The sequence below is a fragment of the Thunnus thynnus genome, chromosome 10 (genome assembly GCF_963924715.1).
Source record: "Thunnus thynnus chromosome 10, fThuThy2.1, whole genome shotgun sequence".
In the NCBI taxonomy this organism is placed as follows: domain Eukaryota; kingdom Metazoa; phylum Chordata; class Actinopteri; order Scombriformes; family Scombridae; genus Thunnus; species Thunnus thynnus.
In genome coordinates this window covers 29118047-29146021 of record NC_089526.1, presented here as the reverse complement: position 1 = coordinate 29146021, position 27975 = coordinate 29118047, and the positions used below count along the sequence as shown (strand labels likewise).

Sequence of the window (27975 nt, the reverse complement as noted above, 5' to 3'; positions counted from 1 at the left end):
TGTGTGGCAACTCTGTTTGTGTGTGCATGGTTTTTCCTAACATTTTCTCAATGCTTGGAACAAAACGTTCCACTAAGTAGGCATTCCTGTTGGTAAGAGTCATCAATATATTGCGGTTTGTTAGGAGAAAACAATATGGTGGAGTCTGGCCCACCTACAGCAATGGGTCAATGAGAAAGCCTCACAGAAAACACAAGTCATGCGAGTCGTACAGGGATGCTGTCCACTCATACGTCACCTTGCATGCAAGAGAGGAGAGCTCACTGGCCTGCTATTGAAAACACTGGTTTAACAGGGAGAGGGAAGTGTGTCAAGTCTCCTGCATACAGGAATTCAAGTACACAATTTCAAAACAGCACACAGTGTGCATGTGAGTGGGATAGTGAGTGCGTGGCTGCAAGTGTATGTGTAAGTTTTATTTGAGCTCCTTCCAAAGGCTCTTAGGCCCTGATGGGATCTCTCCTGCACACCCCTCCCTGACTCTTGACGCACATGACTGTGGTTCAGACAGCTTCTTAATAACTACTCAACTATCCCAACAAAGAGGGACCCCAGCTTGCTCTATACTTTTAAATGGCAGGGGGGTTGATGGTTGATGGTTAAAAGAGGCTGGCAGTAAAAGCTCAGAGTCTGACTGCCAAGCACGTTCAGGGTCCTGGGGTTGTTGATGCTATTGAAAACGGATGGGAAAGTTTACACCATTAAAAAAGCACTTGATGATAGATGTGTGAGAGAGAGACGTAGAGAGAGCAAAATATAGATGGGACAGCTGCGACAGTGAGTTCAAATCCATTTCCAGTTTTATAGTGGAACACTATCTGCGCTCCCTTTCGAATCTGACACTGCGATTTACAAACTTCCTGCTGCCATCATAAGATGCCATTGCTAAGCCCACTCTTTGATGGTATCGTCTTTCCGCTCCGATTCATGAGGCAATATGATACGCACATCACAAAGGCTTCCTCCAGTAATCATAATCACTCTCTGTCTATCCAGGGACTTTAAGTGGACAAATATTAAGACAAAGATATTTAAACAGTCAACACATCTTCCTTGTTAAAGAGCAAAGGATGACAGCTTCTTCTTCAGACACAGTCCTACCAGGAATCAAAGTATCCATTTCCCTAATCCACCCAGATACTATTACTTTAGTTTTCACAGAGTCTAGGCCAGATCTGCATGGCAGAGTGGCACATATATAAATGACAAGGTACAGTAAAATGTCTGGAATACAGATTGTAAATAATGACACCCGCTCAAGAGAAACACACATGAAACGAGACACCATGGAGGATGCAGAGAAAAGGCAATAGCGAAACCTGTAAAATGGACATAATGAAACAATAATCAGACCTAAAATAACCTATATATTCTTCTATAGATGATCCTAGCCCACACATCTGCTACAACCAGAAACATGATCACTTTCTTTCCGGTTGCAAAGGAAAGCAGAGAGTCATTCAAACATGGGAAGAATGGGAAAAAAATAACAGGAGGAACATTCCTGTTGTCTCAATTGCACATACAACAGCCTGTGACCATTCTGTGAGAAAGCAGAGTGTGTAAATACTACTGGGCTTTTGTGTGGCTTTCCACCAAAGCCACTTCCCCGGGGTTAGGGGCTGGGGGGAGCAAAGATTGAAAGTGGGGCTGGGGACCGACAATTGAAAATGGAGGTATGGGGCCTGAGGTTAAAGTGGTGGGGGGCTGAGGTTGGGGCCATATGGGGCTATCGAGTGCAAGGCTATGAGCCAAAAAAAGACGAATTTAAAAAAAAAAATCCATATTCTTTTTATAATCTTTGAAGCCCCTAAATACAATGTAGTTGTACCTTAATCTTCATTTGAAGCTTAATTTGACCTAAATTTACCATCCATCTGGCTTCAGAATTACTAAGGGCATGATTGAAGGCAGAACTAAAGGAAAGCACTGCGGCAGAGGTGAGGAAGAAGAGGTGAGCTTTCTGGCTTGGGGAAACACAGATTATCAGAATAGATAGAAATTGCATTCATGTCAATATTAATAGGAAGCCATTTGGATTGTGTACTTATGACTGCCAAGAAGGTCTTGGTGGTGTTATGCTGGATACAAGAGGAGTCCATGCTACCATGACTACAACAGTGTATTATTACTGATTGTGTTATATGAGTGTAAATTACAACCATATACCAAGAAGAGCCTTTTATTTCTATTTATTGCTATGCATCTGGAAGTGCTCCAGCTGTTCTGGTTGTGGTGGTGTGGTATGACCATGCCTGGGTTGTGAGGTTTCAATTGTGTGGTAGTTGAGGAATCTTCTCCATGGTTCAATGCTGACCCTGCAGGCCACATCACAACAGGCCTGCCTGCCAGCCTTGACACCAGGAAACATGAAAATCACTGAAACAATTACACACGTTAGGATACATCCTTCTGTTGCGGAAGGACAGAGCCTGTTAACATTTCCAACTGCTTCTGATTACGTTTTCAATTAGGATCAAGTTTTTCTATGCATGGACAATGTGTGCATGTGTGTGTCTGGAATGTAAGCCTCTATTAGATCAAAGATACATTTCAGCTTCAATGGGCAGGCCTTTACATCCATCCGTATCGTACACCACAACACCACCAGACAACTTGTCAAGTTGTCTGGTGGTGTTGTGGGACTGACTTGTGCTTAATCGTACCCATATAAGGTTTTCTCACCACCTAAAAGATTTACTTTCAGTGAAAACCGCCAAAAAGGAAACAATATTCCATGATTTAATTGTTCACAACTTCTTCTGAAGTGGACCAAATATTTAAGATTTTGTTTGATTTTGTGAAGGATCAGCCTTTTGTACTTGACCTCTCTCTACCCCTCAATCCAGAACTACCGTACCCACATGCAGCACATTTGCCTTATAATTATGGTGTGTTTTTCCCTTGTGTTCAGCAAAGTGGTGAAGGCTGGAGGTAGTTAAAAGGTTCAGTACAAGTTACAAGGCTGCTGCTGTTTAGACCAATCAAGACAATATAGCAGGCTTAATTATTTCATGAATCAAGCCCCAATGAACATGTTAATGCAGCCTTCAGGGTTTCTGTTTGAGTGTGCATATATCTGTCTAAAAGGCCATTACTGCACAGTGTATAAAAAGGGAGAGTGGTATTCTGTTTCTGTATAACATACCTCGAATGTGTGTGTTTCTGTGAATACACATTGTGTGCCTCTATTTTGGGTTCAAGTTACTGGGCCAAGTTGGCATCCAAAAAGCCAAACATATCACCCAATCAGTATCAGAAAAGCTTTGCCTGACAGGATATGACCAACTAATCATGTTTGGCATGTTGGGTAAAGCCCACCATGGATACCAACATGTCCAAAACACTACAGTAAAGCTGCAATATGACCTTTCATTACAACACCACCATCGCTCTAGAGTCTTATTTATGGCTAAATTAACCAGCAGAAATAGGGAAAATTCGCTAGCTTGCACTAAATGATGTAAAGATGAAGCCAAGGGTCAAATATGACCCATCATCCAACACGGTCAGTTAGAGCTTTTGATGAGTCAATGATGCCACTGAGTGAAAACAAAGGTATTAAACCACTAGCCAGAATAATCATTTATAGTAGATTTTCTATACAGCTTGTTTAATTTTATTTTCCACAGGTAAAAGAGCACAGCTGTTCCTAGAAAAACACAAGCTATTATTGCTCACCTGGCAGTGAGAGTCTGTATGCATGTAAAACCATGAGAGTACCTCACGTCTCCAGAGGCCAGTATATGAGTCAGCACAGCCACAGCTGAGCTGAGCAGAGCCATGATAGGGCATACAAAGCCAGAAAGGCCGGTGTGTGTGTGTGCGTGCGCGCGTGTGTATATGCAGTAGACAAGTGGGTGGAGGACCTGGGCCAGATGAAGGCTTGGCAGGTGTCATCACTCAAGTTTTACCGTGTTTTCATGGGCATAACTTCATACACAAGTATCCTGGCTACCAGAGGCAGTGCTGAGAGCTGAGAACTGAGAGATGACGAGGACCATAGCGCTAGAAGCCCAAGAACAGACACATTGTAGCCTCTTAGTCAGAGTTTACAGCAAACCGAAAAGGCAGTTCCATCTTGCAAATTTTATTACTACTGGCGTAGAACCAAAACTATTCTCGTGAAACTCTACTTTGTTGTGAGTTTGTTTAGCTGATACTCCATCTGGGACAGAAGACTGTCTTTCAGCATATTCTGTAAAAGAACATACATTTTCTAGGGATTTCCTCTACAGATTTACTAGGCCCCTGCTCCTTTTATAATGGCTGCATGCAAGTGCTAGCGATCAAACAATAGGGAAAATCCCTTGTTGCCTCAAATGTCTGAATGCATCCCACTGTTGAAATGTATGTATGTAAAGCAAAATGTACAATTGAACATCCTCAAACACACTGCAATTGAAATGAACATATTACTGAGTGTTTGGGTCACTTAAAAAGCACCTCAAGTTATACGGACATCGCCTTTGTATGTTTTCATGTGAGAAATAAACTCTTTTGCTTCAGGAATTAGCTACACGTGAGGAAATCCCATAGCTACATTACCACAAAGCTTACAATGCCATACCAGTGATGTACAGTATGTTAAACAATGTGCCTGATGTTTGTATATTAAGTCACAGAGTTTATACTTTATTGTATTATTTGGAGTGAGGTTTAATATAAAGTATGTTGCAGTCTCTACAGCCCTAAGCGCTTTGTCACCTTTTGCCAGCTGTGCAGGGCAGTGTCCAGCGTGTGGATGGCATATTGGCTGATATTGAGGAACACTGGATCAACAAACACATTTGCGTCCAACATGGTGTTCTGGGGGCAGCAAGTGGCTGTAGCCTGGCCCTGAAATACACAAGACATGAAAAGCTCTATGAACTGTTTGACATTTCTTAAACAATACATTTTCTCACAAGGAAAGCTGCAGGTCTCATTATTTGGATAGAAATAAAGACAATATGAACAACTCAGCTGTACCTGTAGTAGACAGGGCTGGAGGAGCTGAAGGTGTGTTAGGTTTCGATACTCCAGCAGCTTGCAATCCAGCTGGGTGGAAAAGCTGAACTCCTGACAGTGGCGTGGTCCATTGCTCCACTGGCGCAAGAAGACCCGTGGCTCCCGGGCACCAATAACCATGAACTCCTGTTCCTGAGGCAACTTCCTGTCTGGCAGGAAGGGACGAAGTCGTCGAGATGGAACTGGAAGAATGAGACACAGTATCTGTGTTTAAAGACTAGACTGTTAAGAGGTAATCTAAATATCACATAATTTTGGGAATTTCCTCCTGATAATCAAAAAACCTAAAGATTCTCTCTCTTTTTTTTTTAGAACAAATAGGAATAACATTCTCGTCATCCAAGACAATGGGTCTGAGTCAGGTTAAGTCAAATTCATTTATACAGTGTCTCAAACGCAACACAGTGAATCCACTGTTGTGAGTAAAAATGTGTTTTAAGCTGTCTTAAAGTCATAGATGGACTCAGGTAATCAAATACAAGGTTATTATAGACTATCATAGATTACTATTAATGATTTTTAGAATGTAGACAATTATTGTCACAGTTTCCAGGTGATGTTCACCGTGGAAATTAACAGCTGATGATGATGTTGAATGTAATGTAATTAAAGTGTGTAAATTTGCTGCTACTATGATCCACATTGAACACATAAAGAGAGGAACTTTTTTTTCCACCAATAAAAGAAAAATACAATTTTGAGTCACTTTAACTTACAAGTTCTCCTTATAAACTTTTAACTATTCAGACTTGGAAGGCAGTTATTCTGGCTAAATCAGTTCCCTGTGCGTGATGTAGCGTGACTGGGTATTGTGTGTCCTACCTGTGCCCAGCTGCTCTAGATGGTGGCAGAGGTGAACTTCCATCTGTGCTACCTGCAGGGACACGCCCAGGGAAGGGACAAACCAGGGTGCAAAGCAGGAGTCCACACGGGTGCAGGCTGCCAATGCCATTGGAGATACCAACTGATCACAGGGCAGCTGGGAGCCACACTCACTATCCGAACTGGAGGGAAGAGGAGATCCAGCAGACAACAGTTACAGATTGCAGATTGCAAAACATTAAAAACACTTGAAGTGCTAAAAAAATAAAGAAATCCCGCCTCATGGTTGAAAGCCTCTGCCAACCAGTCAAGTCCCAGTTTACATCTATGTCTGTCCAGACTCATATAATATTTGTAGTGAGGATTTTGAAAGAATTTAATAAAAGGCATTGAGTGTATTTTCCTTATGTGTTCACATGCTTGGCCAATAAAACTGATTCTGATAGAAGACAAAGTTGTAGCCATGATAGTAGACAAAGCTTCAGATACGGATGTTGCTGCAAAGTAGCTACAAATTCTAAAATGTGGATGCTTCACACACATCTTCAACCCGGCAGCACAGAAGATCTAAACAATCACCACAAGTTCAAGGTGGACACCCGAGATTAGTATCACCAATTCAGTCTCCGACCAAATGTGAATTATGGTCTCAATCTCCCCCTCTGTTCCTTAGTTATAGAGTTGAATAATGGCTAGAAAAGTGTGTTTGCAGAATATTATGATGTCACAGTGAAGTTGATCTTTGACCTTTTGGATATAAAATGTCATCACTTCATCATTTATCCTATTAGACATTTAATTAGCATATATATTCTTGAGTTATGGCCAAAAACGTGTTTGAGAGGTCACAGTGACCTTGGCCTTTGACCTTTAAACACCAAATTCTGATCAGTTTATCTTTGAGTCCAAGTGGATGTTTGTGCCAAATTTGAAGAAATTCCCTCCAGTCGTTCCTGAGATATGCATGCACAGACAGAAGGACAACCCGAAAACATAATGCCTCTGGCCACAGCTGTCGCTGGTGCAGAGGCGTAAAAACACAAACTGAAGGCACCCTGTGACACTAGTAAAACGAAAAATTATGTCATATGGAAACAATAGTGGAGAAAAAATTAGTAATATATGACCGTGATTCCGTATTTGACAGCAAACTAGTAAACAGTTATTGCTTTTCTATCAAACCTTGTTTTATAATATCAAAGATATAGACCCAGCTGTGGAATAATAGCCACAAAAATTCGACTCACTAATTAAAATTGTCTGATGCTCATTTGTAGCTGAATGCTTTTGTCTCTTGCCCAGTGAGTTACAAATGTGCAACATCCTCGTCAGAAGTCTACAATGAAACAAACACTACAATTAATCAGAAAAAAGGAATGAAAAGAGACAACAACGTGGAGAGGGCCTCCTCGCTGTCCGAGGCTGTGACTTAAGGTACATTATTACTGCCGCAGTTTCCAGGAGAACCTCTCCATGGACATTAATTGCATGTCATGGTTGATGATGCTGAATGGAAGGTAATTGAAGTGAATGACCATTTGCTCTGTAATTTGCTGCTACCATGATCCACCATAAAAACTCCAGCAGGAAACGCTCAAGACCTGAAAAACGCTGGTGCAGCAGAGTGCTCCTTAAAAAGATAAGCATCATATGTTGACAATTTTCATTACTTCCAGTTGGCAGGGCAGCCAAGTTATTTTTCTGGTGGAAACTAAAGTAAGGCAGATGAAACGAGTGAGTAGGGAAAGGGGAATCAATTTTGATCAAAAAAGACAAATAATTTAAACATAAAGGAAATGTAGTGTTTGGAGTATGATTGTAATGAAACGCAGATGTATATTTTGCTTTACACTGTATCTGGTACTGTAGAGTTTTTTCTCTGTTTCTTCTCTTACATGTTTTCTTATTCCTCCCTTTCTGCTCCTCTGGAGCTCTCTAAGCCACACAGAATGTGGGCTTGGCAATTCTCTTCCACTTAAAGTTCCCTAAATCCCGGGAGGAAGTAAAAATGGGGGAGAGAGAGGAGAAAAAATGGGTAAATTAAGATGAGGAAGGAATGAGAAAAAGACAAAGAAAAAAAAATGGGTGAAACACAAAAGAAGTTGCTGGGTGAGATATTAGGGAGATGAAGAGAGGAAGCTGTGGTAGCAAGGAGAGGGGAGTAAAAGCAAGCTCTTTGAGGTGTTACAGTGCTTGACAGACCCAGTCCAACCCATCCCTTCCCATCCCAATTCAACCCAGCCCAATGAGGGCCAGGCCTAGGAACTTATGAGCCAACCCAAAGGGGGCTTTTACTTCTCTTGCTTCCCGTGAGCTTCCCCTCGATTAGATACACTCAAGGTAAGCAGGATGGAATCCGGATGGGCCCTGACAGGCACTTGGTGTGCTGGGAAATCTCATTAGGCCGATCTGAACGCCTTCCAAGCCCGCTCCCTGCTCCTGCACACCAGATGTGGGGCGAGGGACACATTGCTAACTCTTTGTGCTCGGCGGCCTGGGTGCGCTCTCTCTCTCTGCTTTCCCTCACACTGGACGGCACACGTACTATAGATCCACACACACACACATATCTGCTTGTAGGCATACACATGCTCTCAAACACAAGCTTCAGAGTACTGGCATGCACACAACACATACTTGAAAGCACACAAAGCAGCACAAGATAAAATATAGAAGATTCTTTCACCTCTGCTCATCTCCTCCCTCTCCATTATTATTGAGTACAATTCTCCACAGGTCTGAGGCCACCAGCTCCTTCTGCTGGTCAGTGAGGCTGAGGCTGGGCAGCTGCAGCTGGCAGGCACTGCTCTCTGACAGGCTGAACTCCCGATATGGAACAAAGGCCTGCTGGAGCTCGTCCCAGTACTCCAGGCTGCATGGTACCTGGAAAGAAAGACACAGCAAACAACTTACATATGTAACCCCCAAGTATGTATTTTATTTAGGTTTCTATACACCCTATCTACTCCTCCTGAGGCTAGCAGCATCACATACTGTAGTAATTGGTGTCCTTCAGCTCAGGTTCAGGCTCCCTTAATGGTAAGCAACTACCCCTCTGATGAAGATCAACATCATAAAAGATAAAATCGCAAACACTAAGAATATTTTTTTCATAATATGTCCTGTAGACAATATGATAGAGGCCTTGTGGCACCATTACTACTTTATGCAGAATATTTTTAGGCATTCTATGACTTCACTAGAAAGCCAGGAAACGAGGGAGACAAATATGCAACAAAGGACCAAAAGTTGAACTCAAACCAGGGATGCCGCGGCCCACAGCCGGCACCCCAGCCCCCAGGCCACAGGAGCACCCCTACTTATGCAACAGTTTCAAGTAAGGACTACATGAAAAGTTAAAGAATGCTAAAGAATTATAGTCAAAGTCAAAGTGAATATGGTACAAACCTCTGCTCATTAGCCAATAATAACTAAATTCCAAAGACATTGCATAACCAGTGTGCTTCTTTGCATTCATTTGAGTTGCCTCATGGGGTTAGACTGAGCCCTGCAGCAACTGAAGCAAAGTTGCTACTGAAAGACTAACTAAAAAACAACACTGGTTGTTGTTGCTAGTGAATATATCTGAAAACACAGCAACATGCCAGAAGACTTAAATTATACTGTTTTCAACCAGTAGATCCCACAGATATTCCTTGCTTAAGCTGGTGGCTTTGCTCCATCAAATGACAGCATTTTACTGAGTGTTTTCATATCCCCCACTTAGTCTGCTCTGCTCTTCAGATGGACACTAGTGGATATTCTTACTATTGTATCCATCAGTTGTTCATCACTTTAACTTGAGGCTCCAATCCAAACAAACAGACTATTGTAACCCCCTCGGTGTAACCCTGATTACTCATCAACAGTAGGATTACTGTAAAGCTTTGTTATTGCACAACAGATACTACTTCAGTCCTGTGGATCCCCCGGTTACACATAAAGTATTAGGCAACTGCAGTGGTCTGCTAATCATCAAGTGTTTGATACTTTACTGACCCTTTCAAGACACGGGGAATCCCTGCCTTAGAGAAGGAATGAGCAAGTGATTTTTATGGTACCTTCAATTTTACTCAGACGAACCAATCTTTAATTTCTCGTCTAGTTGGAAAAACCTACAACACTTTGACCGCAGACCACCAACGCAGCAAGACGACAACTCATCTCCATAACAACATTGCATGACCACAGCATAACTAAACACCAGGCAACTGTATGCTATAAGACAGCCATTAGCATTTGAAGTCCTGGAGCTGTTTCTCACACTGAATAACAATCAGGTTATGTGAGAGTTCTCACATTATGTGATGACTGGTAGGGCTCCATTTGTTCCTCTCACATTGTGCCAAAATTAGCATAAATGTGTCTGGTGCTCCTGTGTGAACTAAACCATGTTCTCAGGTTCCCTCGACCACCTGCACAACTCAGCTACTGATGGATCAGTAGTGGCAGGGAGCTCTCAGCAGCACACCTGAAAGATGCCAGGCAGTAAGGCATGAGTGTGTGCGTGCATGTGTAGTTCATATGGGTTAGCAAGTGCATTTGTTTGTGACAATGCAATGGTTTACTGGAGCTATGGTGCCCAAGAACAATTACTGAACTCATGGAACTGTCAGAAAGTTGGTGTGTGCACATATGAGAAGAGAGTTGTGTGAACAAAGTGTGTGTTCGTACGATTATATGTGTGGGGCTATAATGTTAGAGAGGAATGGATGAGGTAACCGTAGCTTACATCATGTATGAAATGCCACACAGGTTTTCCTGGAATCAACTTCTCATAATTGTACCTGACAGACTTGTGCACCCGCAACCCCAACACCGAGCCACCGGAGCGGAAACACACTGAATCTCCAAAGAGAATTCCCAGAACTGCGTTACTAAAACACAGAGGGTGTTTTTTTCACCTGTGATACTTTATACACATGACAGCATACAGAAACGAATATGTAAGGTACATATATGATATAGTCAAATACATTTACATGCTTGAATTTGCGTCATGTTCTCCTTGACTCATGGCCATGGCCTCAGAGGAGAGTGGAGATTAAATTGATAAGTAAAAAAAATGCTGTAGAGATGATGGAAAAAGAAAAAAAAGATGAAATTATTTTTTGGCTATGCTGAGTTGAACCTCTGGCACTGGCACGTGGGAGGACAAGGCACCTGTGTATATGTCAAATGGATTATGTATATGTGTTCAAGAGGAAGACTATGTATAATCGTATGTATGAAAGACAATATGTGTGTATACATATGTGTATACACAGGTGTGCATATGTATGTGAGTGCATGATACAGTCTGGGCAGTGTCAGTTTCCGCTGCCTGATTGTATGTGTACCTTATCTGATAAACAACATGTAACCCTGAATAGCTGACATTCCCTTGGCTGGATGGGTCCAATCTGTGTTTCCCTCAAGCACTAGACAAAGTGGGCCTGGCAGCTAGACTTCAAGGTAAAATATCAGCCGATGGGTTACCTTCATTTTTGAGTTCAGGTTCCATTTTGGAGATGGATCAAATGCCTGGAAAGCTATGTTGAGGACTTTTTAAGTAGTTTAAATATTCAAAACTATTTACAAATATATTTACATCCAGGACTGTTGGCAGCATTGTGTATACAGATCTGATTTCCATCCTTGTCACCCACCTCTGTTCCTGCCAAACCGCAAACTACTATTCTGCATAGAGTTACTTTTCTGGGACTGATTGACCCATCACGTTTTTCAAAAGGTTAATTAAAGGCAGGCAAACTAAAGCAAACACACAACATACAGAAATGATTTCAATTTCCATGATAGACCCAGGTGTGATCACTGCTAAAGTTCAAATATGTCTCTGCAACTGAAGACTCCCCTAGCTCTCTCTGAGGCTGCGGCTGCCGACATCCACAGCCTTGTCTGCCATTACTTTTATTAACAATATCAACACTGCTATTAGGTCTTCTGTTATTTCACTGATGCCTATATGTCTAAAAATTCCACTGCTTGCTACCTCTTATCAGCCAGCAGACAAATTGAATTGACATCGGCTTGAGCAAATGTTTACTCAGGAGATGTAATGAAAATTGTTCTGAAAATGACTCCCGCTGTGCTGTCTCAGGTGGGCTAATATACATTAACATTAATCAGTGTGGAAAATCAGGAATAAGCCCATGCTGAGATCTTCGCGCCCAAACTTTTTTTTTTTTTTTTTTGTTTTTCCTCTGTAATGCCAAACTCGTAAAGGGGACTGGAGTTTTGGTGGATGAGGTGTAAAAACTCCAGATCAAATTAACCACATGGACAGTCTTTTATTTTTATAGTGCATTAGCTGTGACTAATGCAGGTCTACTTGAGCGCTGTCCCACTAAAATAATAGTTATCTTGGCTAAAACACACTCCTGCTCTTTCTGGTTCAATGTGTCGCTCTCAAGTGAAATACCCCACTGACACTGATTTAGACAAAAGAGTGCATATTTTCACTAATTGGAGACTAAGTGTACATTAATAAAAAGGGGTGTGCCGTGGATGCGATGCTGATGGTGGACCTGTGTTTTTCATAATGACAACAATGACAGAAACAACAGCTGCAGCAGTGGTTATGGCTGAAGGTTGCTGGTTCATCTCAGGCCACAGAGCTTTAATATCGGTCGCAGACAAGCAGAGCCGTGATGGCAGTGCAGAGGCCTGCTGGGACATGAAAGGCTATCCCACAGTGCCATGCACGAAAGCAACAGCAGGGGAGCAGATGGTGTGATGTTTGTCTAAAAAAGTCAGAGCGATTTGGGCAACTGCCTCAAACAGGGAGTGGATGATCAAATTTATACGTTTGTATGGCATGGGAATAAGGCAGATGTGAATGTGCTCCATTTGTTTTACTATAAGCTGAGGCTGACCTCAAGTTGTTGCTCTCCACTTTAACATACTATCCTCCTCGTGCTCTCCTGAGCTGGGGTCAGGCTGAATCATAGCTCCTGTGTTTACTCCGTGTTTCTCAGGCTTCAGAACCCCACAGAGAGGCAGAAGGAGGGGAAGACAAACGAGGGGGATGGAAAAAGAGCAGTAAGGACACCTGCTTATGATTCAGAGAACTGGACCACACGGTGGTGAGAAAGTGAGAATGAGTCACCTTCCTCTCTCCGTCAGTCTCTTCATCACTTGGGCCCTCTACAGGTGGGAACCTGCGGATGCTCCATTGGGGATCTGTCGTTTTTCAGCCACCCCCCCCTCTAAAATCACTCTAATGCTCCCCTAGTACTGTGTGTAAAAACAGCGCGGGCAGCAATTTGACTTTGAGTAATGGAAGGAGGTTTGAATTCCCCCTTCGAGATACTGGAACCAGTTGGGAAACCACAACTATTTAAATGCAGGAAATCTTGATTTTATAAATATGATCTGCTCTGGGGACAAGCGAGCAGCATGGCTCATTGCTGGAACCATTCCCCCCTGCACCCCCCCCACCCCCCCCACCCCGACCTTCATCTATCCAGAAGGGTGGAGAAAGGGAGTAAAAGAGAGGAGGAGGGGGGAGTGTGACAAAAGTAGGGAGAGGAGAGAGAAGAGGAGGAGGAATAGAAGGAGGAGATAGATAAAATATGGATTGTATTTTATTCACCTGCAATCTTTTTATCCCTCCACCTGCTGGTAAACCGCCCTAATTGGAAAAACATTACCGCCTACATGACCGAGAGGAATGACAAGACATCTCAATGCTAACTATCACTCCCTCTTTCCTCCTTATTTCTTTTTCTTTCCCTATGCCTCTCACTTTCCATTTCTCAAAATCTATCAGCCTCCATCTCCGTGTGGCCACATGGTAATTTTAGAGGCCTGAGAAATTATGACTGCCTTCTTTCTCTTTCCCGCTCTCTCTCTGTACAGTCTAGATGTGAAGTAAATGAAATTCCTTTGGAACAGAAACTGAACCATTACTGTTTTTCGGATTTTTATGGCTGCATTTCCGTTCTCTGTAGCTGGACTTTCTTTCTGGTCTTGGGAGAAATAAAGAATGAATTAATTGAGACTTCTGAAGTTTTGCATGAAGGAAAGCTAAATAAATTGTCTGCCAGAGGCTGAAATCAATTACATCTGGGCTCACAATGACTTTGGCTGATGACCAAGGGGTCCTGTTCAAATAACCCCCACAAACCCAACCCTTCTGCTCACACACAACTGGCTTAATGCGTGTTTGGACAAAAATATGAGGTAAGTAGGACTGTGTAACATATCAGTAAATGGATCCAATGTCTTATAATTACTTCACAATCACCTCTTTCAAAAAGTCCATGATACATGATACTGTTTTTAGCAGTGTTGACAAAATGCATCAGAGTAGCTTTCAACAATGGATTTAAACCAGTTTAACATCTACACTTTCTACTTGATGTTTTTCATAAATGTTACCAACAGTACCTTTGTTGAACAAGCCCATTGCTATAGCCATCCACGTTTTCTATTACAGACACGGCTGCCGCAGGGCCTGCTGGCCAGCATTTACATGGATGTCATACAGTAGTAACACAAGCAGCAAAGTTAGGAGACACACTGACTCATAACTCTCTTCATGGCAAGCTGTGCCAGTGCAAGTTGCATTTCTCTTTGAAATAGAGGCTAATAATGTACAACTGTTTAGACTATTTTTTTTAGATGTCAATACAAATAGCTCCTATTAAAAATCCTAGACTCCTACTGCTTTTCTCCAAAGAGGCACTATCTCACCCTGCTGCATTTCATTCCCGCATGAAGCGGTTTCAGTAATAGCTGGGTGCTCGGAGCCTCATCTTTTCACCACGTCCACCATTTGAAAGCACATCACCTGATTCCTTTTAACAGACTTGTCAGAAGAGACAGGACCGTGCCAGATGACAGGAGGAGAGGAGTGGAAGATGTGGAAACTACATATTCATCAACCACAGGATCCACATCTCCTGCTGTGTATTACACGCTCACACACACCAATATGTCCGTAGTCACAGGAGTCCGTTTTTATGCACACGCACGCACATGGCTTTGCTTGTCTACGTGGTATTTTGGTGCCCAGAGCAGCACACACGCTACACAGTTGGGAGGAGAGGTGGAAACAGGTGAAAGGTTCATTCAAATGAGGCAGCACAAAGCGAACTTTTGGGACTATGGTGAAAACTTGGTCTTAGAAGTTGTGCTGAGAATAGACATCTTAGTTTCTGGCGCAAAGTCACTCTGCCACGTGATTAAAATAGGGCCTCATGTGTGTTATGATAGTTTGGGAATACATGTGAATAATGTGATCTCTTCTGTGAATGTGTTTGTTTTTAGTGTGTGACTAAATATCTGTAGATGCACTGTATGTGTGTGTATGTGAGGTGCTGTGCTGGAATATCAGCTTGGTGCACCTCCTGTCAGACCAGAAACATGGTTTCATAAGCCGTTGGTCTCATCAGCTGGTGAAGAATCACCTCTCTCCCCCTTGGACGAAAGAAAGTGTATTTTCACACAGATTCCTTTACACAGAGGCTCCTGTAAGCATCACAGAAGACAACACCTCCCTGTGTGACTATCTATCTCTACTCATTCCATCACTGTTTCTCTCTCTATCTTCCCTCTCTTCCTTCCTGTCAATGTACTTCCATTAACCAGCGTCTCCCTATACCAACTCCGTCTATCACTGCCTGTTCCTCTGGCGCTCCCTCCTCTACACACATCAGCTCCCTTGGTTCCCTACTGTAACTCAATATGGGGCTAATCAGCTAGAGGCTTTGGAGTTTTGGTCATTACAGACTTTACAGCTGTGGGGCCTCGTTGGGAAGTCAAACATCTGCAGCACCTTCCAATATCTTGCCTCTCCTGGGCCGGCACAACTAACAAACAGAAGAAAACATCTGTACTGTAGGTGAAAGGATTGTGGGAGTCCAGGAAGAAATCTGAGAGATAAAGGGAGGATATGGGAAGATGAGAAACTTCTGCTGCAGATGGAGGAAAGAACAAGAAAGAAGAGGGAAGGTATATTAACCCTAAAGCCTGTAACAACTGATGAATTTAATATAAAAATGTAATAAAAACTCCCTCTAAATGAAAATGTAATGAAAATGTAATAAAAACTTACTATTGGAAAAGGAAGGATCAGTTAATGTCACTTAAAATTAAAAAAAATATGAAATTAATCTGTGATAATGTTGTGAATAAGAAATGAGTCATGTTTTATAGAACATAATAATAATTTTAATAATAATAATAAAGTTAGGTCAAAAAATAAGCCTCCAAGTGACTATAGATATGATATTGTCAGGCAATTTTACCCCAAAATAGCATACTCTGCTCCAGTTGGAGGAGGATTCAAAAGCATGTGACTTTGACTATGATGATCAAGCTGGAAAGTGAAGGAGGAGATAGAAATGCGGAGGATGAGTGATAGAAAGAAAGGTGGGATGTCCTGTCCCCCACTGAGGCCCTGCAGACTCAGTAGCTGCTACAGTCTGCCAAAATATAACCTCATCTGGGGTTGAAGACACCTGGTTTTCACACCAGAGCATGCCAGATGACTTCCACAGCTGTCTGACCATGTATTACATGTTTGGAAGGACAGCAGGGGTCTCTGTCATTCAATAACATGGCGGGTATGGGAGTTCTCATGACTCATATCATGGGAATCATAATGGCACACAGCCCAGCTCTAAGACAGTTTATTTCTCTTTCATTGCAGGTGATGTTAAGCAGGGAGCAGTGAGAGGGATGTGTGGATTCTTTTCTCATCGTATTCCTCTTCCACCTTCTTCCTAGCAGCAGGATCGTAAGACCACTAACACATCTTGATACAAGCGATGTAATAAATTAAAACATGTGGATGCATAACACAGTGTCACTCTTTTCAAAGAGAAGAGAAGCACCTGGATGTAGTTTGGGCAGTTTGAAACAGTTGAACCTCGAAAGCTGTGTTTGGAGTGTATTTATCAATAGCTGCGGTATGTGTGGTAGTAACCTACATTGTGGTATTTGTTTCTAAAATCAACATGATGTGTGTTCATTTCTACCTGTAAGGCGTCCCCTAAGTCGGCTGTGCTGATCTCCGGGTCTTCTGTGGTGTTGAAAGGGACAGGGGTTATCCTGACAAAGGTAAGGACACGTGGCTCAGGGTACCTCCACAGCATCACCCCCGGGCTGTCCTCTGTCTCGCTGTAGAACACCACCTCATGGGGTCCTGGCTGTCTCTGGGAAGCTGCGAGGAGAGAAGAACAATAATATCAGAGTAACTTCAATTTAATCTGTCAGTGATATAAAAGCAAGGCTTGTACTGTGCTTTGCAGGAAGACATAAAAGCCATAGAGGGAAAACATATGGTGAGGGGATAAGAGAGTAAGAAAATGAGGCGAGGAGCACAGTGGAAAGGAAAATAAGGAAAGAGAAAGGTAGAGGAGAAAAATAAAGCCTTATACTGCAGCTGACTGATTTAAAAGCAGAGGATGAATAGGAAAGAATCCATGAATTTTATATTTTAAGATAGATTACTAGTTGACTGTGCTGCATTCTTATTTCTGGTACCATAAAAACCCACCGCTACACAAAATTCCAAAACAAAAAGCCTTTATTGGCCCCCTCAAACATTTTCAGATGCTTGGGAAAGAAACAGAAAAACAGAGGTTTAAATAAATGTGATTAAAATTCTGATGTTCTCTAATGTGGGTGTATAATATTGTATCATTCTTTTCACATTACGTATTCACCTTTCATGGCAAAAAAACTGCATACATCTTTGTTGCAGTGATGCTTATAGGGTTATTTCTACTATGGAATCTGAAGCCTACAAAACACTATTTCCTAAAAGAGCACTGTAGATGTTTCCATGCTTTCAGAATGTTTATATGCGTAAGAGGCCGTATATAAATAAAGTGGCTGAGTAAACATTTTTGCTATTGAGTAAACAGTCATTGACTGAACCATGCCAAGCACCTGCAAAAGCTGGATAACACTGGATCTAAACTTCTGAGTGGTGTTTGACTTAAGTTGTGGCTGCTGTTTGGGATTCAAGTCCTTTGGAAAAATGTTTATTTGAAAAAAACAGTCAGGCAGAGAACGGCTGCTTTGTTTGGCCCTTGGGGGTACAAACACTGAGACTCTCTTTGCAAAAAGCACATTTCAAGGGGCAGTGAAATCTTGACTTTGGCTAATTTTTCCTTTTATGTGAATCTGTGTGATGCTCACTTGAAGGTGGACAGTGTATTGTTCTTTTGCAAACAGGGAGATGAAAGAAAAGAAAACCTAGACAATTTCATGAGGTTTTGCTTTCATTTGCATTAGCTTGAATGTAGAGAAAGTGAGGGAGAAAGACAGATTCCTTCTACTCCTCTCTCCATCCATCTTTCATCTCCTCCTCTGTCCATCTATCCTATCCATCCCTGTGTCAGGCCCCGGGGGGCCACTCGCCATTCTCTTTACTTCGGGGCCTGATTTTCCCTGGCTGTTGACAACATGTTGCCGACAGATTGTCCTCTCTGTTCTAGTTCACTACTGTACGTTCTCCTGCTTCAGCCAGCATATTAAATGCATCAAAGACCAGTGGAACAGTGCAACAAACAAAGACTCAACCACAGCTGACAGAGTGGACGGCTGGTCTACAGCCAGAGAGAAGTTTGATCCTCTGTGTATAATGTTCCTGTGTGTGTCTGTGTGTGTGCACGTAGAGGACAGCACACACAAAGCACAAAGAGAGGGAATAAACAGCATGTTACTCAAGAGTGGAACCAGGCAGACATGTCCGATGAAACTCCTTTCCACAGAGGGCTTTGATCTGACTTTGATTTAAACCGATGTGTATCTTAAAGTGACATCTCACTTTGGTAAAAAGGTTCTGTTTTTAGTTAGTACAAACCTAATAGGTGTTCATAAATGGTGGACCATTGATTCTGTCCATCCTATGGATTCAGCCACCAGTTTACCACCTTTCCATCCATTTTAAATAATAATAATAATTTTAAATACTTTGTCAAGAAATAATCAGGAGAATCTATAACAGGTAATATCATTTTACTCCCAGTCCAGGATAATTCTCCTTAAGAAGCTATTTTGTTCTGTTTGAAATTGCTGCTGTGGATGCAAGATGATAAAGCAAACACCAAGGGCAATCAACCTGTGCAAGTTTGGGCTTCTGAACATCTACTGAGGTGCTGTTCTGAGAAATGCAAAGTTCAAATAGAATTTAGTGTACTGTAACCATTGCTATATTTAGATTTAAGTCTGTCCATATCAGTCCATATCCACACAAGATCAGCATGTAACATTCACCTGAGTCCTGGATGTACTGAAAATGTCCTGTGCGCAGGTCATCAGAGCTGTGCTCTGTCCGAGGAGAGGGAGAACCCGGGGAGGGAGGTGGTTGGGTGTGGCAGGCTTTGCCTTTCAAAAAGCTATCAGTTGAATCCCCTTTCTGAAGGTGGAGATACGCCTGTAGGTGCTCCTCCACCAGCTTGAGGCAGTTCAGATGTTCTTGGCCCCAAAACACCTGTCAAGACAGAGGGAGAGAGGGTGAAATCAAGGCACAGTGAGATGTGGGGATGGAAAGAAAACGAGGGACTTAGAGGAAGTAGAGAGAGAGCTAAAGAACAGAAACAGTGATAAATAAAAGCTGGATAGTGACACAGACTCACAGCTTATGCATAAATACCTACATCGACAATTATTCAACTTTCTTTTCCAAAACAGGAAGAGGGGCAGTAAGCTTACCCTTGTCATCACCTCTTCACATCCTTACTAACATTACCCAACATAACCTAACATCCTCCTTACTTACCCGCGGCATTCCCCTTCCCGTGCTCCATCAAAGCGGGTTTGCCTGGGGTTTGGACTAAGAACCAGGAATCTCTGAGTCAAAAACTCTTCACACATGGAGCTGCCTGCCTGCTACTCACTAACTTGCAAGGGTGGGTTATGACTAAACTCTAAAAACAGGAAAATTTGGGGAGTTTTTTTCAGGTTTTTGGAAAGAGAACACGAGAAGAAGGAAATCGGAAGGAATTCCGGTGGTTTTTGTACAGCACTTGATTAAAACACCACAAATGCCAATATTTTCAGAGGGAAATGTATGATTACGTATTAAGTGTTGACTTGCGAGTGATGTTTCTGTTAATGGGCACGCAATAAAAGCATTAAGGGAACTATTGAAAATAGGGGGGTTGGGGTGGGGGTTCCCCCTGAACTTGTAATGTGGAATAAATACATTAGCATTAACGCATTCAGTTAGTCACATTGAAAAAGGGACTTTTCAGTGTGGACATTATGTAACTTCTCCCAGGAAAAAAGGCACATATACTGTAAGATATAACTCCCCTAAAAATAGTCTTACAATATTCCACCATTTAACCAGCAGATGTGATTCAAATCTACAGTGGAATTACAGCATGCAATTTCTGCTGTCAACACCTCAACTGCAAAGAGGACAGAGGCTATGGCAGAATTGAAGAGGAAGAGCAGATTTAAGAGGAGTGCTGAGACTGAGATGAGCTGCGCCCGTGGGTGTCAGCCTATGAGTATAATTATTAATTTGGAAACCAAAGGCCCCTTTTTAAGTGTGCAGCAGCGTTGCCTTGTGATTAGAGGCTGAGTTTGTACTTGTAAGTGCCTTGCTCAAACCCTTGGGTGTCCTTGAGCAAAACACTCAGTCCCAACCAGGTGCAGAGGTGCTGATCTGACCTTGACCTCTTAAAACTGTAACTGTGCTGCGTGATAAATCTTGCCATAGAGGATACTCAATTAATCTTATGGGTATTCAAACCTGCAGCAGGCCTCCCTTCAGGTCCAGCAGCAGTTTAGGGGGGCCAGGCTCAGGTCCAGGGCTACCGCTGTGCCGACACCACCGAGCCTCCAGGGAGGTGCTGCAGGAGAACGGCCCCAGCAGAAGACGGCTTCGGTCCTTCAGCCCTGTTCTCACTAACACATCTTGCAGCTCCAGCAGCACAGAAGCAGCCTGAACTCCATCTAGGAAGACAGAAAGAATAACAATAAATGACAAGTACAGCAGAGGGTGGAACTACAGTAGGACAACTGAGGATACATAATATGTCAAAATGATGAGTCATTGATACTGTATATATAACATAGGTTGTGCGTAAAGCACGACTGGTCAGTAATCTATTGATTACACTTTGGAGTAAATAAGTGAGAGGGTTCACATAGAAAGGAAAAACATCAAAAATCAATAGTAGTTTGAAAGTGAAATATTGATCCCTCTAATTATACATAATAACTAAAACAGCTCATGCATACAGGTGTAACCAAGCCAGATTTAACTGAAACGCATGAACAATCCAACCTCAAGTTGCATGAATGCTTGCCGCTGGGTTTTGAACTAAGTTCAACTATCTCAGTCTGGCTATGTGACATCAAAGTAGCAAAATATACAGTACAATTACATCAACCACATTACTGGCCACTGAACAATTGTGCTCATCAGATGTTATTAGCTACAGTAAAAGCTTGGCTCCCTATAACAAGGGAGCATTATTTTTCCTTTTTAACAGTTATGTGCATATCTGTTCCTACTGTTGCCTTTGTGCTCTTATTTGATAAGCTGATAGCCTATAAAGACACACAGGTTCTCTGATTTTAAGAGGACTGGTATGTATAGAGGAAGGTTTTAATTAGACTGAGTATCATGGTTGTAGAGTGATAAGAATTTACCAACATTTGATCTGAGACTTAAAAAAAAGTGTTTAAATCCCTGCCACACATCTTTACACGCAAATTTAATTTGTTGATCTGATTGGAAAAAAGGTAGTGTTCAATTATCAATTAATAGGAAGAATAGCTGTGTGTCTCTGTGACAGAGGTGTTCTGGGGTCATGGGTTCACCAGTCTTGCTTAGATTCAAGTTCAAATTCGGGGATTCTATGATTTGGTAAACCAAAAAGCTTAACAAACAAGATGACCGTGAGAAAGTCCTGGTGGGATCCAGACAGAGGAGCCAAACACCCACTCATGCTGAAAGAACCTCACATAGTCCTTTCCATTTAAATAGAGATGTGTCACTGTGGTCACGGACTATCCTGTACTTGTCCTTTTGGTCCCTTAAATCAGCAAACTGAAACCCCGTTTACTAGCCGTTGACATGGGAGGGCTGATCTGGTCAGTTACAGCTTCAGCAGAAGCAGCCCATTTGGAAACCTCAACCCTGGATGACTAATAATGCCCTGAGAGGCAGCTCTTTAAATGTGCCTTTTAACTTGAGAAATTCTCACTCCCGTCTGCTTGGCTGTAAGTCTGGGAAAGTAAAAGAAAGCAGCGACACACCTGTTTCAATGCATAAATATACGGTAAGAAAAAGGAGTGACTTTAAATACAATTCATATTATTTCACTGTGTGATATTTGAAATTTCAACAGTTGAAAAGAATGTAGACTGACATCTTAAAAGATATTTTCTGATTACAACATTCACATCACTAATCATCTAACAGCAGTGATTTTTGTTTGTTTTTTGTTAACACTGTAATAAGCACTTGTATCTCTAAAACACAACAAGGGGTAGCCATCTAGAACATGAAGATTTAATTACATGACATCAGTAACCCAATGGTGAATGTATATGATCAAAAACTGGCTTCTCCTTTAACAAATCTACAGGCACTCAAAAAGAAAAAAAACATGCTCTGTATTGTATTTATTTCCTAAGTAATGCCTTGTGTGTCTGTCCAATACCTCAATTTCATTTGGACAGATAGGGTAAATCCACGTCCAAGTCCCAACTGAGAGCATGGATGTATTTTTACATATCAACAACATTCCTTACTTATATCACAGCCCTTTGAGGAAAGACTTTGACTACAGTGGCTTAGGGTTCACTTGGGGTAAAGCAGGATAGATGGGGTTTGAGGGAGAGATGGAAAAGCATATGAAGGGAGTGGGGGAGGAAGTGATAAATGAGGAGACAAATAGACATAGACATAGAGGGAGGGAGAGCGTGTGAAGAGTCTGAACCAGAGGGTGTCAGAGAGAGAGCTAGCTATGATATGATGAAGATATGATACACACAAGTACTTAACATCTTTCCAGGCTTGGTAAACTGACTAAGGAACATCTTATTCAACATTAGAGCCAAATAACACAACAGGGGGGTTCCAATAAAAGAGGGCTTCTCTTGTATAAATCATTGTGTGGGAAATATTATACTAGGATGACTCATTTCTCGAAGGAAAGACATTGTTGATACAAGTTGGCAGTTTACCTGCTAGTACCTTCTGGTGTTGCGGTGCTGATAGAGCTGTTAGAGATCACTTGCTGAAGTGTGGAGATCAGGTTTATTTTCATGGCTAGGATTTATTAGACAGCACGAGGGCACTCCCAAACTGGCTTGTTAAACGGAGAATCTTTCATTCACGTATAAGCGTAAAAGGAGACGCAAGCAGATGTATCTGAAGTGCAGACACGCATACATACCGTACATAATCTGGAGTACATAAACATGTACCAAATGTCTGCATACACACAAATGTAAATGTAGACGCACACTTGTGCACACCCAGGTGAACAAGTGGAAAAAAATTCACACACACACACACACACACACATACACACACGCATATCAAAGCATTCTCTTCTGTCTCACCATGCGTCATTTACAGCCCAGCTGACCGCAGCATCCTGGTGTTAAAGCCAGCAGCAGCAGCCAGCACTCTTAATAATCACCCTAATTGGGAGTGGTTTTAATGAGGGGGAATCCCTTTCTTTCCTCATCCCATCCTCCATTCTTCCATCCAGGCAAGTCAGACACACATTTCTCCACCATCTCTTCATCTCTGCCTTAGCCCTGCATGACCATATTACCAGTGTATAAGTTTGTCTCCAGAGATGTGTCAGCGAACAGCCCAAAGACATTACACTGCTGAACTGTGAAGTACTGCCATAAGCAGGGAGGAGCAGAAGGAATGTTTAAAAGAAAAAAAAAAAAAAAAAGACCTGGGAAAATATTTGAGAATGAGGCAGGCGGTACCTGTCCTACATACAGTATGCTGTAATATTTATGTGACATATTTACAGAAGATGGGTAAAAAACATAAAAATAAGAGAGACAATGGGGAAAAGAGAATGATGCATGCAAAAAAGATAGATATGGACATAGAGAGAAAGAGAGAGAAGAGAAAGAGACTGTGATTGCTTAATGATAGGGAGAAAATAAAACAGCAGCAGCAAGTTACTGGAGAGTTTTGACCTCAGACACGTGGTTGCGGTAAGAGAGATGACAAATATTGGATACCAGTGAACCGATGGTTATTTTCCAATCACGCCTTCATACGGGGACACCTTATGAGACAAACACCTGAACACGGACACAAATGTGCATGCAAGCTCATGAAATACAAAGATTTTTCACAGAAACCAAACAAAGTATCATGTCATGGGGACAAGAATATTGTGTTATGTCAATGTTAACCATGTGGTTGTCCCATATGTAAAAGACATGCACAATCACACACACACACAGACACACACACACTCGAGTTAATGGACAGCTGTTTGGGGGTATTTGACATGGCTCCAATTCATGTGTTTAAGGTTTAGAAAACTGGCTTAGTCGGAGCCAAGTGAAACTGATCCTGGCATATGAAAATGGCACTAACACACATATGCGCGCACGAATACGCTTTAATACTATAACGCTTTGTTTTCAGTTTTACAAAAATAGCATACTGTAAATAGTACAATACAAACTGTAGTATTGAAAACACAAAAACAAAATATTAGTTTTCAATACAACCATTTATCCTCAATTAATGGTACTGTGTACATAGCTCTACTGTACACATTTAGTGACTGCCAGTAACTGCAGACACAGAGCAGTATTTTGCAAGTACTTTTGACTTGGGAACATCTGGAAAACCCTCAGTCTATGGACATTATTGAAACAGCCACATATTTATTCAAGCAGTCTGCACTCATATCGAAACTGTGAAGCAGCATGAACAACAGGCTGATGGAAAAACACAAAAACCCTCAAACACAATGATATACAGTACAAATACACAAACAGAGGGGGTGAAAAGTATAATCCAGAGGATTTGGTCCATGTCTGGTTGACTGAGCTACAATAATTGAACAATATCAAAATGATAAGAAACTTAACTGAGAACTAACTTTGATCAGGCACAGATCTGTACACTATTTACACCTGGCAGTCAAGACACTACTGCTCCCCATTAACAGTGACCAGTTCATTTGCTACTGATGCCCCCAGGATCCTAGCCCCAGTGACAATGATTCCCTCTGGCCATCCTTTCCCCCTGGTGCTGTCCCTTACTACCCCTGCTGGCCATCCACTACTTCCACAAGTGCTGTGATTTGCAATAACAGATCTCCCCGCTGTTTTTCTATTAAGCCTCATAGGGGAGCAAATACACTGACCGGCCACTTCATTAGGAACACCTGTGCATTTTAACACAATCCAATACAACAGCTCTGCCATAAATTCTGCATTTATGAAGATTATACATTTTCAGTTCTTGTTGACATTGTCAGAAATTCTATTTTATGTTTATTATTGAGGTTGTAGTGGGTGGTGTTGGTGTACTGGAGTGCATTATACTGAAAAGTGTTCCTAATATTTTGCCCCCCCCATGTTAACGGAGTGGATAAAATATTAGGAACATCATTCAATATAATGCACCCCAGTACACCACCACCACCCACTATCACTTCAATAATAAACATAAAGTAGAATGATCACCTTTCTGACAATGTCAACAAAAACTGAAAATGTATAAGCTTTGTAAATGTAGAATTTATGGCGTTTCCTGTTTCCTCTCCCTATGTTCTGTCACCAAACAATTTTGGCCCCTTGAATGTGAGATCTCTTAGTAATAAATCTTTTATCATTAATGATTTTATTGTTTCTGATAATCTGGACTCTTGTTATGACTAGTGAGACTTGGATGTCACCAAGGGACACTATTCCCCTGATTGAGGCAACACCCCCTGATTTTGTATATTCTCACATTCCCAGGTCATCTGGAAGAGGGGGTGGTGTAGCTGTATTTTTACAGTTAGGGCTAAAATGCCATCCTGTCACTTTTGGTAATTTTATTTCCTCTGAAGTGTTAAGTTTCTTAATTACTGGCCCTACCCCCTTACCCTGCATCTTAATTTATAGGCCTCCTAAATTTGTTTTATTTCTGAGTTTGTATCTACTGTTATGCCTAAATATGACAGGGTGCTTATTCTCTGTGATATTAATATTCATGTATGTTGTCCTTCCCATTCCCTCACCTCTCTCTTCTTTAAAAAAAAAAAAAAATCTTCAGACTCTTTTAACCTCATTCAATATGTTAAAGCGGCCACACATTCTAAAGGTCACATTTAGATTTAGTTCTCTCCTGTAGTCTCTCTCTCTCTCTCTTTCTCTTGTGTCAATTTGGTGGATATGCTGGTAACTGACCATAAAGCTGTTGTTTTTAAAGTTCCACTGCAGCTTTCTATTCCTCGTCTCCACCCTACAACACATTCTTGCATTCTCAATGCTGGTTCTGCAGCTAAATTCTGTAATGCTTTTAATTTATCTTTCTTTAATTCTACATTATTTTCTCTCAATCCAGATGCTCTGGATTCATTTAACGATCAGTGCCAAACCATCCACGACCAAATTGCACCATTTAAAACTAAGAAACAAAAATCAAATAACCTCCCCTGGCTGAGCAATCACACTTGAGCACTAAAAATCTGAACGTCATTGGAAGGTAAACAAGTCCAAAATAGCACATAACACCCTTGAAACCATATGTTATCTTATCAGAAGGCAGTTAAGGATGTGAGTTCAGCCTATTTCTCCGAGTTAATATCCAGAAGTCACCACAATCCTGAAGTTCTGTTTAGGGTAATTGATTCAGTTATTAATGATCCCTCCACTTCTCCTTCTATACTTGACTGTGAGCAATCCGAAAAAATTCTCACTTTTGTTAATAAGGTCAAGAGTATCAGGTCCCAAATCCAACCTGACCCTTGCATTGTTTCTGTTTCCCATGTTAGTTCTGCCTTTTTTCCAAGTTTCAACACATCACAATCTCAATGTTAGAGGATACAGTCTCCCATATGAATTCCTCCTCCTGCAGCTAAGACATCATCCCCACTAAACTGCTCAAGGAGGTATTTTCCACTGTTGGCCTGGTTATTTTGCAAATTTTTTAACAACTCTCTGGCTTTTGGTACTTTTCCAAACAGTTTTAAGCTATTATTCACCCATTACTAAAGAAACCTAATTTTGGACCTCCTTTCAGTTAGTAACGACAGACCAGTCTCTGTCTTTTTTATCCAAGGTTCTGGAGAAAGCAATTTCATCCCAACTGATATCTGTTATGAAAAATAATAGTGTTTTTAACTGTTTTCAGTCTGGTTTTCGATCACTTGATAGTACTGAGACAGCTCTTGTTAAGGTTACTAATGACCTCCTGCTGACTGCTGACAGAGGTGACAGCTCAATTTTAGTTCTTTTAGATTTAAATGCCGCATTGGATACAGTCGATCATATCCTCTTACATCGCTTAGAAACTTGGGTAGGTCTCCTGGGCGCGGCTCTCAGCTTGTTACGTTCATACCTCTCCAACAGAACTTTTTCCGTTGCTCTGGGTAACTCTACTCCCTTGAGGGCTCAGTTGAGTTGTGGTGTCCCTCAAGGTTGTGTTCTTGGCCCCCTTCTGTTCTCTATATACATGCTGCCACTCGGCCGTGTTATTCAGAAGCATGATGTGCTTTACCACTTTTATGCTGATGACACTCTGATATTTGCCATTAAAACCCACAGATCCTAGCAGCCTAGCAAATCTTACGACATGACTCTCTGATATTAAATCCTGGATGACCCAAAACTTTCTCAAATTTAATGAAGATAAGTCTGAAGTCATTTTATTCAGTCCCCCAAATTTCATCAGCTCTTTTGGTGCTAATCTTGGTGATCTGTCAAATAATATTATGCTGGCTGCTAGGAATCAAGGAATATTTGATGCTAACCTCTGTTCTGATGACCAGATCAAAAATGCTGTCAAGTCAGGTTTCTTCCAGCTCAAGATACTCTCTTAAATTAATCATTTTTATAAGTTGCTGATTTACAAAAAGTTGCACATACTTTTATCTATTCTCAGCTTGATTATTGCAACATACTTTATCACATGATCACATTACTCCTATGCTTGCCTCCCTACATTGGCTTCCTGTTAAA

At 41.6% G+C, this 27975-nt stretch overlaps 1 protein-coding gene across 3 annotated transcripts in view; it reads right to left on the bottom strand.

Annotated features, from left to right (window-relative positions):
• LOC137191923 (intermembrane lipid transfer protein VPS13B-like) overlaps nucleotides 1-27975 on the bottom strand; it is a 343015-nt gene that overhangs the window by 49841 nt on the left and 265199 nt on the right. For all 3 annotated transcript variants that reach the window (XM_067602417.1, XM_067602414.1, XM_067602415.1), the window contains exons 39-45: nucleotides 20552-20754; nucleotides 19066-19282; nucleotides 16818-17002; nucleotides 8519-8715; nucleotides 5833-6014; nucleotides 4972-5192; nucleotides 4708-4839 (exon numbers count right to left, since the gene is read on the bottom strand). In XM_067602417.1, coding sequence (XP_067458518.1) covers nucleotides 4708-4839; nucleotides 4972-5192; nucleotides 5833-6014; nucleotides 8519-8715; nucleotides 16818-17002; nucleotides 19066-19282; nucleotides 20552-20754 — 1337 coding nt within the window. The remainder of the gene's footprint in view (nucleotides 1-4707; nucleotides 4840-4971; nucleotides 5193-5832; nucleotides 6015-8518; nucleotides 8716-16817; nucleotides 17003-19065; nucleotides 19283-20551; nucleotides 20755-27975) is intronic.